At 41.4% G+C, this 14,804-nt stretch overlaps 1 protein-coding gene across 5 annotated transcripts in view; it reads left to right on the top strand.

Moving 5' to 3' along the window:
• Positions 1-13,338, top strand: part of SYNRG (synergin gamma) — a 41,024-nt gene extending 27,686 nt beyond the window's left edge. For 3 of the 5 annotated variants that reach the window (XM_051635698.1, XM_051635697.1, XM_051635695.1), the window contains 8 exons: positions 2,183-2,788; positions 3,091-3,254; positions 4,106-4,159; positions 4,884-4,980; positions 5,260-5,408; positions 7,878-7,988; positions 8,444-8,479; positions 9,493-13,338. In XM_051635698.1, the coding sequence (XP_051491658.1) occupies positions 2,183-2,788; positions 3,091-3,254; positions 4,106-4,159; positions 4,884-4,980; positions 5,260-5,408; positions 7,878-7,988; positions 8,444-8,479; positions 9,493-9,624 (1,349 nt within the window). In that variant the 3' untranslated portion in view covers positions 9,625-13,338. The remainder of the gene's footprint in view (positions 1-2,182; positions 2,789-3,090; positions 3,255-4,105; positions 4,160-4,883; positions 4,981-5,259; positions 5,409-7,877; positions 7,989-8,443; positions 8,480-9,492) is intronic. The other 2 variants (XM_051635699.1, XM_051635696.1) reach the window with 1 other exon arrangement.
• The last annotated feature ends 1,466 nt before the right edge of the window (positions 13,339-14,804 follow it).

Below are 14,804 nucleotides of genomic sequence, written 5' to 3'. Positions count from 1 at the left end.
GAATAATTACAACATTGTTCTGCCTTCCCTGCCATGACCTATTGATTTCAGGGAAGGCACAAGGAGTTCCCAATTCCCCTTGCTGCTGAGCTCCAGCCCAGGAGTACACTGACCTGGTCCTTTAGGATGTGTTTTCAAGCTCCAACTCTTAGCAGTTATCAAAGAAATCACTCACAGTAGAATGTGAATGTGCTGATCTTCACAGTAGGATCATCAGTCTTTCTTTTCATTTCCTGGTGAACACTGAAACAAGAGCCATTCTTAAACCTTTGCTGGGGTTTGGAGTCAACACAAGTTGGAAAAAAACAAAAAGGTTGCTTAGTTCACTGGGGTGTTTTCAGGCTTCCAGGATTAATTACAGTTGGCTAACACTTTGGAGGTTATTCTGGCACTCTCTTTAATGCTAGCAAAGCTTTCATTTACCTTCTTTAAACAAAACTGTATATTTGAGAGCACAAGGTGTGGCTTCTTGTGATAAATTACTGATCCCTTGCAAGTCAGCTCCTTTTCACCTCAGAGCCTTCTTTCTGTGCAGTTTTGCCATAAGCAGGTGATTTCATCTCTCGTCTGTTTACCCTTTGTAAACTGCTTGCTCTACAAATTTAATATTCCAGTGGCACTTTGAAATCCTGCTGTATATGTGCAAGGTGTGAGGGTTTGTGATTGAGGTGCTGTCATGTGCAAATGCAGCAGCTGCAGGAAGACTGTCCCTTAGGAAGGTCTGATAGACAAACACACCGTGCCTGGCTGACCTGGTGCAAAGGGCCTTTTATTGTCAGAGCCATTAAGCTCTATCATTATATTGCATATTTGTCAGACTTTTTAATTAGCTATGTATGTGGGTCATGCCTGGAAAGCAGCCTAAAGCCTAGCTTTCCCCTTCCAGTAAAACGAATAAATGAAGGCAGAAATGTTTTGTTAAAATGGCTTAATCCTCAGGCCGGAGTGGCCAGATTGAATAGAGAGGGCAGCTGGAAAGTCAGCTTGTTCCCACCCTGGCTGTATTAAACCAAGTTGCTGCTACTGCATGCCAGCTGGTTAAGACCACGATGTTTATCAGAAGAGTCTCAGCTGAAATGCTGCTAAAAGTATATATTTTTTGCTCTGGCTTGGCTTTACCTCAAGACTGTTTGACCCTAGGCACCAAGCAGCAGCTGAATGTCTAATTCAAGCTGACAACTGTTAACGCTGGAAAACAAATGCGAAGTGTAGTAGAGTAGGGCTTTTTTTAATTTTATTTAATGCTTTAATGAAAACTACCCAGCCCCTGGCTCTCTGTGCCTTCTCTCTGGATCGATCTTAGTCTAAACGTGAAAGATCAGCTGAATGAGTAGCAGACCAAGCCCAGCAGCCCCTGCTCACTGTGCAGGCTCTAATGTAAGCAGCCGGGCTTTATCTCATACCTGCTCATGGCAGTGAGAAGAACCTATTGGCCCATATAATTGCCAGGTGAGTAGAAAGGTTTGGGAGCTTTCTGCAAAATAATTTGATTTTCTCTACGCTTAACAGAATAAATAGTTTGTAAAAGCTAAAACATGCTATTTCCAGTATCTGTGGCATTCCTGGAACCTTTGAGTTTGAAGAGTCGGCCGTGCGGCGCTGCGGTAACTGTGATAAGCTTCACCAGATTTCTGTTCTTAACAAAAATATTGCAGCATGTTTGTATACATTCTTTGTATCGAAGCATGAATATAAAATTAAAATTTATTAATACTTTATCGGAGGGAATGAAAAAGTTAGCCCAGTCTTCTGTGTGGTTGGTTTTGATAAGATGAAATAATGCGATAAGACGTGTGAGTTGCTCATGTTTACATTTGGATTGTAGATGCTGCAGCCAGCATCAGAAAACTGAACTGGTGAGCTGTGCAGTCTGTACTGCCTAGGAACATTTATGGGGTTTTTTTAGTGTTTCTTCACTACCCAGAGAGGGATGGTGATTTTGAACTTAAAATATAAGGCAATATTCAAAGGTCAAGGCTTACATTTATTAAGTGGAGGTATTTTTCTATGAAACATTGGGTGTTTTTCAGGTTGTTTTTGTGCAAACTCTAGTTTAAGCTTCATTGAAACAAAAGTTCACTGTGTTTGTTCATGCAGCTCTTTAAGACTCTTGTTTTTATACAGTGTAGAGAGATTAACGTTTGAACTTCAGCTTCTAATTGTAGGGGTTTGTTTTTCTCAGATATAGATGACTTAAAATGTGCCCCATTTGGAAGCTGTAACAGTGGGTCTGCAGTCAGCAGCCTGGCAAGCTATGACTGGTCTGACAAAGAAGACATTCACCAGGGCAAGAAGCTTTCCTCCTTTGTCCAGTCTTCAGGAAGTGGATCTTCTGCAGCTACCTCTGTTCTTCAGAAGAAGGAGACCTTGTTTGGCAGTTCAGAAAACATTACCATGACAACAGTTTCCAAAGTGACAACCTTTTCTAGTGAGGATGCTTTACAGGATGTTTCCTTTGCAGCCTTTGCAAACTTTAAAGACTCTGGACCAACATCCAGTGGTCCAAGTGACGATGACATTGGAGACTTTGGTGATTTTGCAAGACCTTCATCAGAAGCCCAGGATGCAGCAGCAGCAGCAGCGGACACAAACCCAGAGGCAGATTTCCTTGCTGGTGGTATCTCCTCTGAACTGCGAAGGGAGTCCACAGATGACTTTGGAGAATTCCAAAGTGAAAAGCCAAAAATCAGCAAGTTTGACTTCTTGGTGGCCACTTCCCAAGGCAAGGTGAAATCTAGTGAAGAAATGATCAAGAGTGAGCTGGCTACTTTTGACCTGTCTGTTCAAGGTAAGGCTGCTCAGGGTGGAGGAAAACCATGATGCACGTGCCTTATCAAAGGCTGTTTTTTTTCTAGTCTAATCTTGATTTCTGAAGTGTTTGGAGCAGGTTTCTTTTTAGAGGAAGAATAATTTAGTGCCAAAAAGTTGTAAGAATTGAGGAACTGGGGAAATTTGCAGCAGCCACCAAGTAAATGGTAGGCTTTGTTCTTCTGGAGTAGTAAGACATGCCTTGCTACTGCTTTATTAATTTTAAATAGTCTGTGCCTTTATGAGTAAAAGACTTAACTTGTTTATATTCTCACTTTGTAGGGTCTCATAAAAGGAGCTTAAGCCTGGGTGACCGAGAAATAAGCCGCTCTTCACCTTTGCCAGTTTTGGAACAGCCATTTAGAGATCGTTCAAATACTCTAAGTGAGAAGCCTGCCTTGCCTGTCATCAGAGACAAGTACAAAGACTTGACTGGGGAAGTTGAGGTAAGGAATTATCTGGAATACAAGTAAACTGGCAATGACTTTCATCAGTAGGATATCAAGGGTGTTCTGTATCCAGTTTGGGACTGTAGCTATTTGAATTTAGGGTGCAATTCTAAGATAGCATCTGGGTAAGGTTGGAAACTGCTCCTAAAGGAGGTTTCTTCTTTCCTGCCTTTAAAGTCTTGTGAAGTGGAAAAAAAAGTGCTGTTGCCTGAAAGTCAGAATGATCTGACCTTGTAGTCGAAGCTTGTAACTGAACTTGTAGCTGCTTCCTCCCTGGAAGTGTCCAAGGTTGGATGGGGCTCTGAGCAACCTGGGCTGGTGGGAAGTGTCCCTGCCCATGCAGGGGGGTTGGATCTAGATGATCTTTAAGGTCCCTTCCAACCCAAACCATTCAATGATTCTATGAAATCAGTTCTGACTTAAATCTAATCCTAGTTTTGGCACCGAGACCATTGACTTGGGCAAACAGCTGAACTTTTTTGGCTGGGTGGTAGCTATTTCTCTTGCTCATCTTGAGAATAGATGGTTAAGGACTCAGATTAAATTCTGCTAATCCAAATGTCTTGAAAACAGACTTGTAACAAATGTGTCATGAGCAGGCATGTGCAATGCAAACTTTTTCCCACTCATGTATGTTCGTCTGTTTGAAACTAGTTCTAGGCCCTCGAAATCAAATCAGTTCAGAATATTTAAAGAATGAGGGGGAAAATTAGGAATAAGTATGTTAAATGTTTACCTAACTAACTGCAAATGGTCTCTGAAAAGACCTGTCCACTTTGTCTCTTGGGGGAGGAGACAGGGCACTGTGTGCAGGAACAAGGTGCAGACTGTCCTTTTCTTTCAAACAGGAAAGTGAGAGGTATGCATATGAATGGCAGAGATGCTTGGAGAGTGCCCTGCAAGTAAGTGCTCAGTCTTCTTCAAAACCTTTTCCTCCTTCCTGTAGGTACCACCTCATTCAGTGTTTCAGAACATATAGGCAGAGGAAGGGTATGAATCAGCCCAAATGGATCACAATTTTTAAACCAAAATCTGTCACGAAGCAGCTACCTCAGCCAAAGATCCTCTAGAAATCTCCCTGTCATTTATTATTAGTTTGGCTTTTGCCTAAATTCTCAAGTGTTAATGTGAAGTTCCTGTGTTCTGGGTGCCCACTAAGGCATGTTGTTCAGGGCATTGATAGCAGCTGGCTCTTCTGCAGTTTTTGAGGAATGGCCTTGTTTAATGTGCTCTGCGGAGAGGACATTCCTTTCCTGGTAATGGGTGTCAGATGTTTCACAGCCAGTTTAGTTTTCCTTAAGATTTCTTCTTTGCATTTGAGTATTAGCCAAAACTCTGCCTGCTGTTATCAAACTAGATAGCAATGGATGCATCCTCTTAAAACTATGATTTGGGTAATGCAAATATTAAGGGGCATATGTTAAGGTTTTAGATGTTCCTCCTTTCCCCGTGATCTACTTATAGTTACAGTATGAATGTGTAAAAACATGTGATGGATTATTGCAATTATTTGTTATTTAATTTGCGTCCTGGTTCGTGTAACAGTTACTGTTGGGAACAATATTGTTCATCATAATTATTCTAAGGTAGATAACACCACCATTTTATGAAATTCATTTCCACCAGGTCATAAAGAAAGCAAATGATACCTTAAATGGAATAAGCAGTTCATCCGTTTGCACTGAAGTTATCCAGTCTGCTCAAGGCATGGAATACTTACTGGGTATGGTTTATTTTACTATGTCTCTTGCACTGAAAGTTCTCCTCAGAAAAACAGATAATTACTCTCCAAAATAGTAATTTTTTTTTAGCTTAATCTTTGCCTGCACAGAAATAACAACCAACTCTTCTGCTAGATAAATGTAACTAGTACTTTGAAATACCCATCCATGACCACCTTTTGTGTGCCATGCCTATTGTCTGCTATTTCTGAGTCAAAATTTCAGGAACCCGTGCTTGCTGTGAATTCTCTGCAATCCTCCACTGTGTTTTGTGTCAACAGGGGTTGTTGAAGTCTACAGAGTAACAAAGAGGGTTGAACTGGGTATCAAAGCAACCGCTGTTTGTAGCGAGAAACTCCAGCAGCTGCTGAAGGACATTGATAAAGTGTGGAACAACCTAATAAGCTTCATGTCACTTGCTGCTTTAACAGTAAGAACAAAAATAAGCTATGTCTGTACTGAAAAAAAGACATAATTAGATGTTAAGTGACTTCGTGGGTGTCCTGACTTTTTACAGTTTGTATTTTTCTTTTGCAAAGTGAAAATGCACTTATTAATGATCTCCAGTTTAAATCTCGCTGTAAGAAAACAGCTCCCAGTTATTTATGTGCAAACATGATGTTACCTTACTGTCTTTGTGGTTGGGATGATATCCTGTGTGTCTGCAGACCTCTCCAATAAGGGAAACTTAGTAAAATTTAAACAAGGGGTTTTTATGAAGCCAGAATAATGTGGACACATCTTGTCTTCCCAGTATCCCTGCAATTACTTTTAATGCTCACAGTTCAGGAGAACACAATGTAGCAACAGAAGGAGAAATGAGCACCCCATGGAAAGGGTTTGCAGGGGAGCTAGGAGAAAGAAGGCACACTGGGGCTGGGTACAGAAGGCACACAATTAGCAGGAAAAAAAAAATCGCCTTGCCATTAAATACCTTGCACTTTGTTGTGTGTGTGTTGCAGGAAATGCAATGTGCAAAGTGGCTTTCTTCAACCATGGTAAACCCCATATTTTTAGGGAACCATCCACCTGTAGGTACTTGGTATCATCTTGCATAATGGATCCCTTTAACTCAGTATGTACCTCAGCAGTCTTTAACTCTTAGTGTCACTGTATTACATCAAGCATTCCCTGCAAAACAGGTATTATAAAAGATCAGTCCCTTTTTACAGCCCTTATACACATTTTAAGCCTCTCCAATACAAACAGTCATGGCAAGCAGGAATTTTTGGTGCTGTCCTGTGTTGCACAAAGTCTGTCACAATATGAAATCTATACCTTCAGTATTTTACTGCTTGGCAGATGAAGCTGATAGACTGGTATTCACCTGTTTGAACTCTGCCATTGCTGATAGTAACAACCTAAAAACTTATCAGGATCCTCTCCTGATATAGGCAAGTGGATTAAAATTTAGTTCTTAAGGTTCTTTTCCTTGGAAGATTACAGGGATTACCTTAAAGTCCAAAAGCTTGGCCACATGTCCTCCAAGCTGCACCGGTCCAGATGAATTTTAAACATAGTGGGAGCTGCAAGTAATGACTTCACATAAACACACAGTGCCTGTGAAGTTATCTAAGAGACAGGGACTCCTGTAGCTCTCAAAATCATGCCTTTCTGCTTCTTTTCTCCACCTGGGCCACTGGCAGGTGTGGAACCTGTACCTTCTTCCCCGGGTGTTGCAGGCACTGATCTCAAGTGATGCAGAAGTGCCAATTAGGCAGAGAGCAGTATTCTAGCTCAGAGGCATGTGCTTGGAAAGGTTAATTTTATCTTTTTAAAGGATTTTGTTACAAAGTGATTTTATGCACAGCCTTGTGGTTTTTCACTGCAAATTACAGGCTGACCTTCTCATTTGCTTCACTCACACATTTGGTAAACAAATATTAGAGTGCCTTTATTAATTTGATTGATCTACTTAAAGATTAAAGGGTGGTTGTTTTTTTTTTTCCCTGATTCCAATTATTCTCCAGCCATTCAGCAGGGGAACGTGATCAGCATACCTAGAGTGTGGATTAAGATTACACATGTTCAAGGATCACCCCATTCTTTTTGGTTTTTAAGCTTCTTGCATTTCTAGTCGTTGTTTTCATTTGCACTGATATCTTCAAGCAAAACTTCCACAGTTTTATACCAGCCTTATGCAAAGTTGTCAATTAGCATTTACCTTGTGGCTGAGATGTAAGATTGTGTACTGGAAAAGTGACTATATGAATTTATTACATATTTGCAGGCTTATTCTCTCCCAGCCTTTGCCTCTCTCTTGTGTATGGCTGGTGACCTTAATTCTTCCATGATTTGGTTAACCTCAATATCCCATTTTGTAGTGCTCCAGCTTCAGAAAAACCTTCAGCAAAGGATAACAACTGCCTTTTCAGGGAATAATAGGGAATTCAGGACAATAAACACTGCTACAGACACCACTTCAAATACAAGTGAGGGAAAGCTGCACTGGCGATGGCTCCTTCCCTTGCAGCTGCACAAATAGTTGTTGCATTCCAGTGTTTATCTTCAGCCAGTTCTTAATATTCTGCAGTTGAAACGGAGCAGCCGCCGCCTGGGCTCTTTCCTCAGAAGTTTCTTCCCCTTTTGATGTGGGAAGGTGGAACTTAAGAATCCTTTCCTTTGTAGTCTAACCCTTTTTTTTTTTTTTTTTTCTTCAAGAGCTTGAGTGTTATAAATTAATGCTGGTGGAGATTGCATAGCAGGATTGCAAATACCTACTAATGGCTTTGATTAAATCACACATCAGTCTATGAGAAAATGCAATATCTCATCTGTGCCACCTTGCTGGTGGGAGGCTGTGGCTCCTGGCAGCAACCAGATCAATAGTTTTTATCATGATGTCTGAAACTTTTTCAGTCACTGAGAATGCTTAAGTTTTCTTTTCTCATTTCTTTAGCCAGATGAAAACTCACTGGATTTCTCCTCTTGTATGCTGCGTCCAGGGATTAAAAATGCCCAAGATCTTGCCTGTGGAGTGTGCCTCCTCAATGTGGATTCAAGAAGTAAAGTAAGTAGAATGGCTTCTGCTGTTAAACTCATTATTTCAGTTACAGTCTGGACTTTTATTTAGGCCTTGGCTGTATTTAAAAAGATTTCATGACTATAGTTTGTAACTGGAAGTGGCAAAGGCAAAATCTGACCTGTAGGTGGGACTCAGTCTGTGTCCTACATTCCTTGGGCTGTGGGTTGTGGCAGATGTGGATAAAGGGATGAGTTAAATGGTTCATAATGGGGGAAAAAACGGGGATAGTAAGACTTTAAAAGATATATCTTTTTATTTATTTATTTAATAAAAATCTTTTAACGAGTTTTCTTCACAAAGTTCAGCTCTGAGGATCACCAGGAGGGGAGTATTGCAATTAGCAGAGCTGGGAGGGAATCCCAGGCCATGCACAGGGTAGTGCCAACCAATTAACACCTCTCGGCAGTTTTGCTGACTTTTTGGTTTCAACATTATTTCAGAAAGAAGAGAAACCCGTGGAAGAGCTTCCTAGAAAAGTATGAATCTGTAAAAAACATATTCTTTATAGAACCATTTAGTTGAGTGTGGAAGGCTGAACTGCTAGCTGGCTTTCAGCTCTCATTCTCAATTGTACCAATCATGAATCCTTTTCTTCTAGTCATTTTTTGTGATTGTAACACTTGATCCGATCAACTAACATGCTCCAGAGCCTCCCTTTTGTCTTGTCTGCATGTTTGTATCTTGTGAAAAGCTTCTGGTTTTGTGCTACTTCTGTTGTGTTGGGAAAATTCACTGCAGTGGGTTTCTGAATCTGTATCTTCCTGTGTGTCTGTACAGAAGAGGGGGAACTGTAGGGTTTTTTTTTGCTACAAATATTGACTTTTGGCTATATGTGGTAGGCAATGGCATTTTTAGAAATCTCTGCAGGAAATCCAGGATGTAGGGAACAGAGTTAGAATATTTTTTTTAATAGATAGCTGTGAGGCATTGGAAAGTATCTCCTAGCAACAAACACCAAGATGTTTGAAGCTTGTTCATGGCTTCACACGCTCTGTTCAGAAGCTGCTGTTGTAAAGCAGATTCAGTTAACAGAAGAAAGTGGATCAAATTCAGCCTGGAATAACACTAATACAAATAATTGCACCTGCCTAAATCATAGCAAAATTTGAGCCAGTGAATTAAACGCAGTAGCTCTCTCTGGCTGGCAAACAAGCTTTTATCTGGCATGGCTATGTAGCAGGAGTAGAAGATGTGTGAAGCAAGGTGAGTTAGTTGCCAGGTTCAGATTGAGCAGCAAGCTCTTCAGATGGCTCCTCTGAACCAGGGGGTGACAGGCAAAGCAGACATCAGGGGTGATGACTGGGGGGCTTTGTCCACCTGCAAAGACTTTGCAGTCTAAAATACAATCTTGTTGGTCAGGTGGTGTGTTCAGAGTGAGAGGGTCTGGCCATTCTGGAGTAGTACCTCTGCAGTATCCATTTTCCACTCTAGCTTTCTGATCCTGGAGCAGATGAGACTCTCACACTTGTTTCAATTCTTGTTATTTTAGGCCTTTAATTCAGAAACAGACAACTTCAAGCTGGCATATGGAGGGCACCAGTACCATGCGAGCTGTGCAAATTTCTGGATCAACTGTGTGGAGCCAAAGCCTCCAGGTCTCATTTTGCCAGATCTGCTCTAAAAGCAGCAGCACTGAAAGTGGAGGATGGGGTCTGATAATAACAGGACACTTGGGGTAATGGTGTGGTGGGGTAAGTGGAAAGGCTTGAGGTGTGGTTAGTGTTTGAAATGGTTTGTTTTGATTTTGTATCATAACGGGTTAAAGCCACTGCCACATGCAAATCACTCGTGAAGAATTTCACTTGACATGGCTGGGGCTTCAGAACTAACCAGAAAAAATGTCCTGTGGCAAAAAATGCAGCATTTCAGTCTTTCTCAAGATGAAAGTGAGTCGGTCTTTGTAACAAACCACTCTGCTAACCACGAGCATGAATCTCTGGGAGAGGCCAGTACCAAGCTTCCAAGAAAAACTGAAACTGAGTTGGTTTGCATAGAAGTGACCACTGAAATACTTGAAGTACGTATTTGCAAGCATATCATTTCTTTAATGTTTTTGCTATGTGGACCAGGATGTTTTTTTCTTTAAATATTTGCTGCTACACTATTACAGTGCACAAGTCACAGTAACTTTCAAGGCAAAATGAATTATTGCCTTAGAGTAATGAGACTGCAAAAAGCTGTTGTATATTTATGCTTCTACTGTTCTGTATTGTAATTTATACTGTATCTTGTGTATAACTGGGTAGTACTGGGGGATAAGGACTTGGAAAATTGTTGAAATTTTCCCTATTGCATCTGGGTTCTTTAGTATAGGCAGCTGGGTTTTAAAACTTGTAGTCTCTGCTACTCGGTTGTAAATACAGACAAACTGGACTGTTCCTGAGCTGCAGGTTTGTGGTGTTTCACCTGACCCTTTGGGAGTTGTGTGACTGTTGAGAACTGAACTCCAGTGATGAAGCATGTCTGCTCCTCCATAGGTGTGTTAATTTTTGGTACCTTAATACCCTTTTCTGATGCGATGGTGTGTGACTTGTGCAGTCTGGTGCTCTCTGGAGTAGCGTGTTTCTGACTCAGAGCTGGCAGCACAAGGTGGCCCTGAGCTCCTGCTGCAGGCAGGGGTGATTTAACAAGGAAAGCAGGTTATTTTTTGGAGCAGGGTGTTGCACACCCCCTGTTTGGTTGGTTCTGACAGGTACAGCTACCTGGATCGAAGGAGGTTAGTGTAATAGACTGTCCCAAAATGTTACAGCTATATCTAAAGTACCTGATTCTCTCTTCAGATGCAACATCCAGATGGCAGTGCAATCAGCTTTAGTGCTGGTTACAGGATTTTAAACCTTCATGGCACTATTGTAAGAGCCTTGCCCCTATACAGTCTTAGTCTGCAGTGAATGAAGTGGGGTGTCTACCTATCAGGTACAACTTGCTTCTTAACTCTGGCTTAAGTATCTCTAGATCTCCTTTCTCTCCAAAGATATCAACAGCTTTTCCAAGTTTCTTTTGCCTCCATTACAAGTAGCTGACACTGATGAGTGGTTATTTGCTGAAACTGAAATTACAGTGAGGAAAAATGATGATTCATATTGAAAAAAAGAAAAAAAAAAAAAGCTTAGTTATACTAAACTATTAATGATACCAAATGAAACACTCTTGGCTAGCAGGAGTGCTAGGTGTCTGGCCCCTGATTTAGACAAATTAATATAAACCTTCCTGCTGCCTGCAATTAGCTCCTTCATAAAATAAGCAACTTGTGCCTCCAGTCACAAGCTCAAGCTAATCAAGTGGCAGATTTTCAATAGTGTGACAGTGACTGCCTGCCTTCCCTTGCCCAGTAATTATCAAAAAGAAGGGCAGTTCACTCATTGCTTGCTCTCTAATTCTTTTATTAGGTGTGAAATAATTACAGCAGTCAGCACCGTGCTGTTTGACCACAGACATTGTTTTCCATGGTAATTAGGGGCTGTTTTATCCTTCCCCCATGCAGGTATTCCCAGGGGTGTCTGGGGTCTGCAGGGCACAGGGAGCCAGTGCTTGTTTTTGCATCCTGAAATCCAGAAGCACTTGAGCATTGTCTGACTTGAAGCAATGGCCTCACGTGGCTGCTATCGAGGGGACTTCTCAAGTGGTTTGGAGTAGCTGGCTGACACAAGGGCTGTTGCTCCTGAAATGCTATATTGGGAAAAGGCAGTTTATTGTTAGCCTGGGTTTCCACCACAGCCCCTGAACACTTTGCTAGAGAGGATTTATGTTTTTTTTTTCCCTAGTTAAAAGAGAATGCCACAAGTAAGAGGCCACAGTGTGAAACTTAAAGCAACCAGCATTTCAAATGCAGTACCAGGTTGTTGTAAAAGCATTTTTCAGTGATGTTTGTCTTGCTAAGCAAGTGAGTTCCCTCTCTGCAGTGCAGCCAGTGTGGCTTTTGGCCTATAAAAACAAGGGATCAACATTTACAGTGATAATTGCAGCAGAGCTCACTGAAGTCTGACTGCTTCTTGCTTGCTCCTTCCAGCAGGGAAAGCAGCAGGCCTTGGTGGCCAGCAGAAGGTGTTCTGAACCCAACACCTTCACATCAGGGGAAATCACCCAGTGTTTTGCACATAGATACCCTCGATAAAGGGATTGCACAACGAGGATCATCTCACTCACATATCCCAGTCATTAAAATGACTCACTCTTGCATTCAGCAGCATCTCAGAGATTACATTGCCAGCCCAAGCCCAGTGTCCTTGAAATCTGTATCCAAGGTTACAATATTTTCTACAGTGCATTGTCACAGACCACGTTTCCCTGCTTCCTTTGCATACAGGCTAATACGGACGTGCTGCCTTTTGCTTTGGTTGTGATTAATTCCTTTTCCTGCATGTGTCATGTTGCTAGAAAAAAGTGAGGAACATAGTTTTTTTTATTTAATGGACGTTTTCTCTGGATTTGTTCCAAGATTACCCATGGAAAGTGGTTTTTCTATATATTTGTGTATATCTGGAATTTTAAGAGATTATTCACTGGGTTATTTAATGTATATATCCCTTTGCTCCATTGTATTCCTGATGCTCTTGTGCTGTCTTTGTGTGTTGCAGTTTTCCTGTGGTGGTAGGAAGGCTGGGGAGCAATTGGGCATCTCCAACCTGTTCTCTTGCCCACCCCTTGCCATGGTTTGGTTTGAGAATCCCCCCAAACTTGCTGACCCAGGTTGGCTTGGAGGGTTATTTGTGGCATGGGAATTGTTCACGTTCTGCACTTGACCATTCCACTGACTTTTCCTGTCTGGCAGCAGCTTCTCTTCACCTGGGTTTGTTTTGAGCAGCTCCTTCCCTGAAATTCATGCAGTATATACGAAGTGATAGTGACCTTCAGCCTAAGGTTGAGAAGAAGCTCATGCAAGCCCAAGGAGTGCTCCAGTTTCTAGGTAGCTCCATGTCAGACTAATTGAAACAAAAACCACCTTTTCAGTAAAAGCTGCTGTTGCATTAACTACTTTCTCTGAAATATTTGTTTTCTCTGGATCTGTGTTTAATTCCAACTCTCAGTCTGAAAACATAAATGTCATAATTTTATGAAGAAAAGTGGTCAGAAAACTTCTCTCTATATTGTGATTCTTTATTCTGCCCTCTGGGCAAACATGATTTCTCTTCTGGAAGTGGTTTTGCGATGAGTAGTTGGAGCTGTTTCATTTTGTGCTATCCTGGAGTCCCTGCTGGTATTTTAAATCCAGTGAGAATAAGTGTTATTAATTGACTTTAGTACATTGTTGACTCCCTTAATTCTTGCAGTGATTTATAAATCCTTTGTCGAGATTCAAACCTTGTATTCAATAAAGAGCTCATTTCATATCTGACCAACCTGTGAAGTGGCTTATTCAGCTAGAAGAAACAAATGTTGCTTTTGCTGCTTGCAGGTACCCAAAGGTTGTCACCTCTGGGGAAGGCTCCATGGTTGCTGGCCTGGGAGCTCCTCCTTGGAAACACACAGACAGGGAGAAACCTCTTGTGACCCAGGAGAAGCCTTGAAAGGTTGACAAAAAGGTCCTTAATCATAAGGAGGCTGCGTAAGTGAAACCTCCTTTGTGGTTGATACTTGAAAGGTGTCTCAGCAAATGACACACAAAATATTCTTCAAGCAATTAAGATACCGACCGTTTGGAAAAGCCTGTGGGGAGCAGGAAGAATGATCTTCCCCTCAAATCCAACTGGTTTGCTTCCAGCAACCTGGAGTTACATTGTGGCTCCATCTCTTTGGTTTCTATAGATTTGAGGATGCATGGAAAACTGGATTTTGAGGGGGGAAAAACCCACTCCTTTCAAGTATCTTTCATTGGAATGAACACAAAAGGAACTTCTGCAAAGAAATACCTGCAGGTATTAATACCATTGCATTCATATCATCTCAAATGGGTATTTCAGGTGAATTCTTTATTTCATAATGTGCTTTATTAGGCAATTAGATTTTTTTATAGGTCTAACTTTCCTTTTTGTTCAAAAGTCAGTCTTGATGATTTCTTGGCTAAACATCAGCATTTCCCCCTCCCCTAGGTACTGGGGCAGTGTGTGTATGAAGTACAGATAATTATTCCAAATGGAAAATTTTTACCATCCGATTTTTATAATAAAAATACTGTTCAATCATACATAGTCCATTTTTTAGGTGAAGTTCCATTTTGAAAGCAAATTTCAGTTGTTAGTATTTTTTTCCTCTTTGAAATGTCATCCTTCCAGAATGTCTCCAGACTAATGATTAGTCTTGATTTTTAATCCCCAGTTCCTTTCTTTCCTCACCATTTCCCTGGTTGCATTTTAACTCCTGATAAAAATAGATGAGTAGAATGTGGGGTTGTGTGGGGTTTTTTTCAGCCTCCTGTGTCTCTGTCACTGAAACCAGGGGACAACCATGAAACCTGAACTTGCATGATGGCAGAACTCATTTTTATTGCAGTGAGCCAAAACCTCATTCCTGCTCATCTCCAAAGCCAAGAGGAGACCTCCCCCTGCCAGCTCAGAGCTGCGCTTTGTGCTTGTTGACACCCAAGGACACCGAGATCCAGGTGCTGGTATCGTTGGGAAGAAATGGTGTTGAAGTATTTTGGGGTTTTTAATGTGCATTTTGTCTAAGCTCATCCTGGATTAGGAATCAAAGAAAGGTTTGCAGGGGGACTGGGCTGTCTGTATGTGCATGCAGGAAATGTTTTGGCTTTGGAGGCCCTTCCATTGCTGAGAACTTTGCAGCAACTCATCTCATGGTGGTGTCTCCATGCACAGGTTTGGCCTTCATGCAGTTTGTTGAACCCAGGGGTTTGGAGCATGCTCT

The sequence above is a fragment of the Apus apus genome, chromosome 18, assembly GCF_020740795.1.
Source record: "Apus apus isolate bApuApu2 chromosome 18, bApuApu2.pri.cur, whole genome shotgun sequence".
NCBI classification, from domain to species: domain Eukaryota; kingdom Metazoa; phylum Chordata; class Aves; order Apodiformes; family Apodidae; genus Apus; species Apus apus.
Note: the sequence above shows the minus strand (reverse complement) of the source record. Positions and strands in the feature narration are given on the sequence as shown.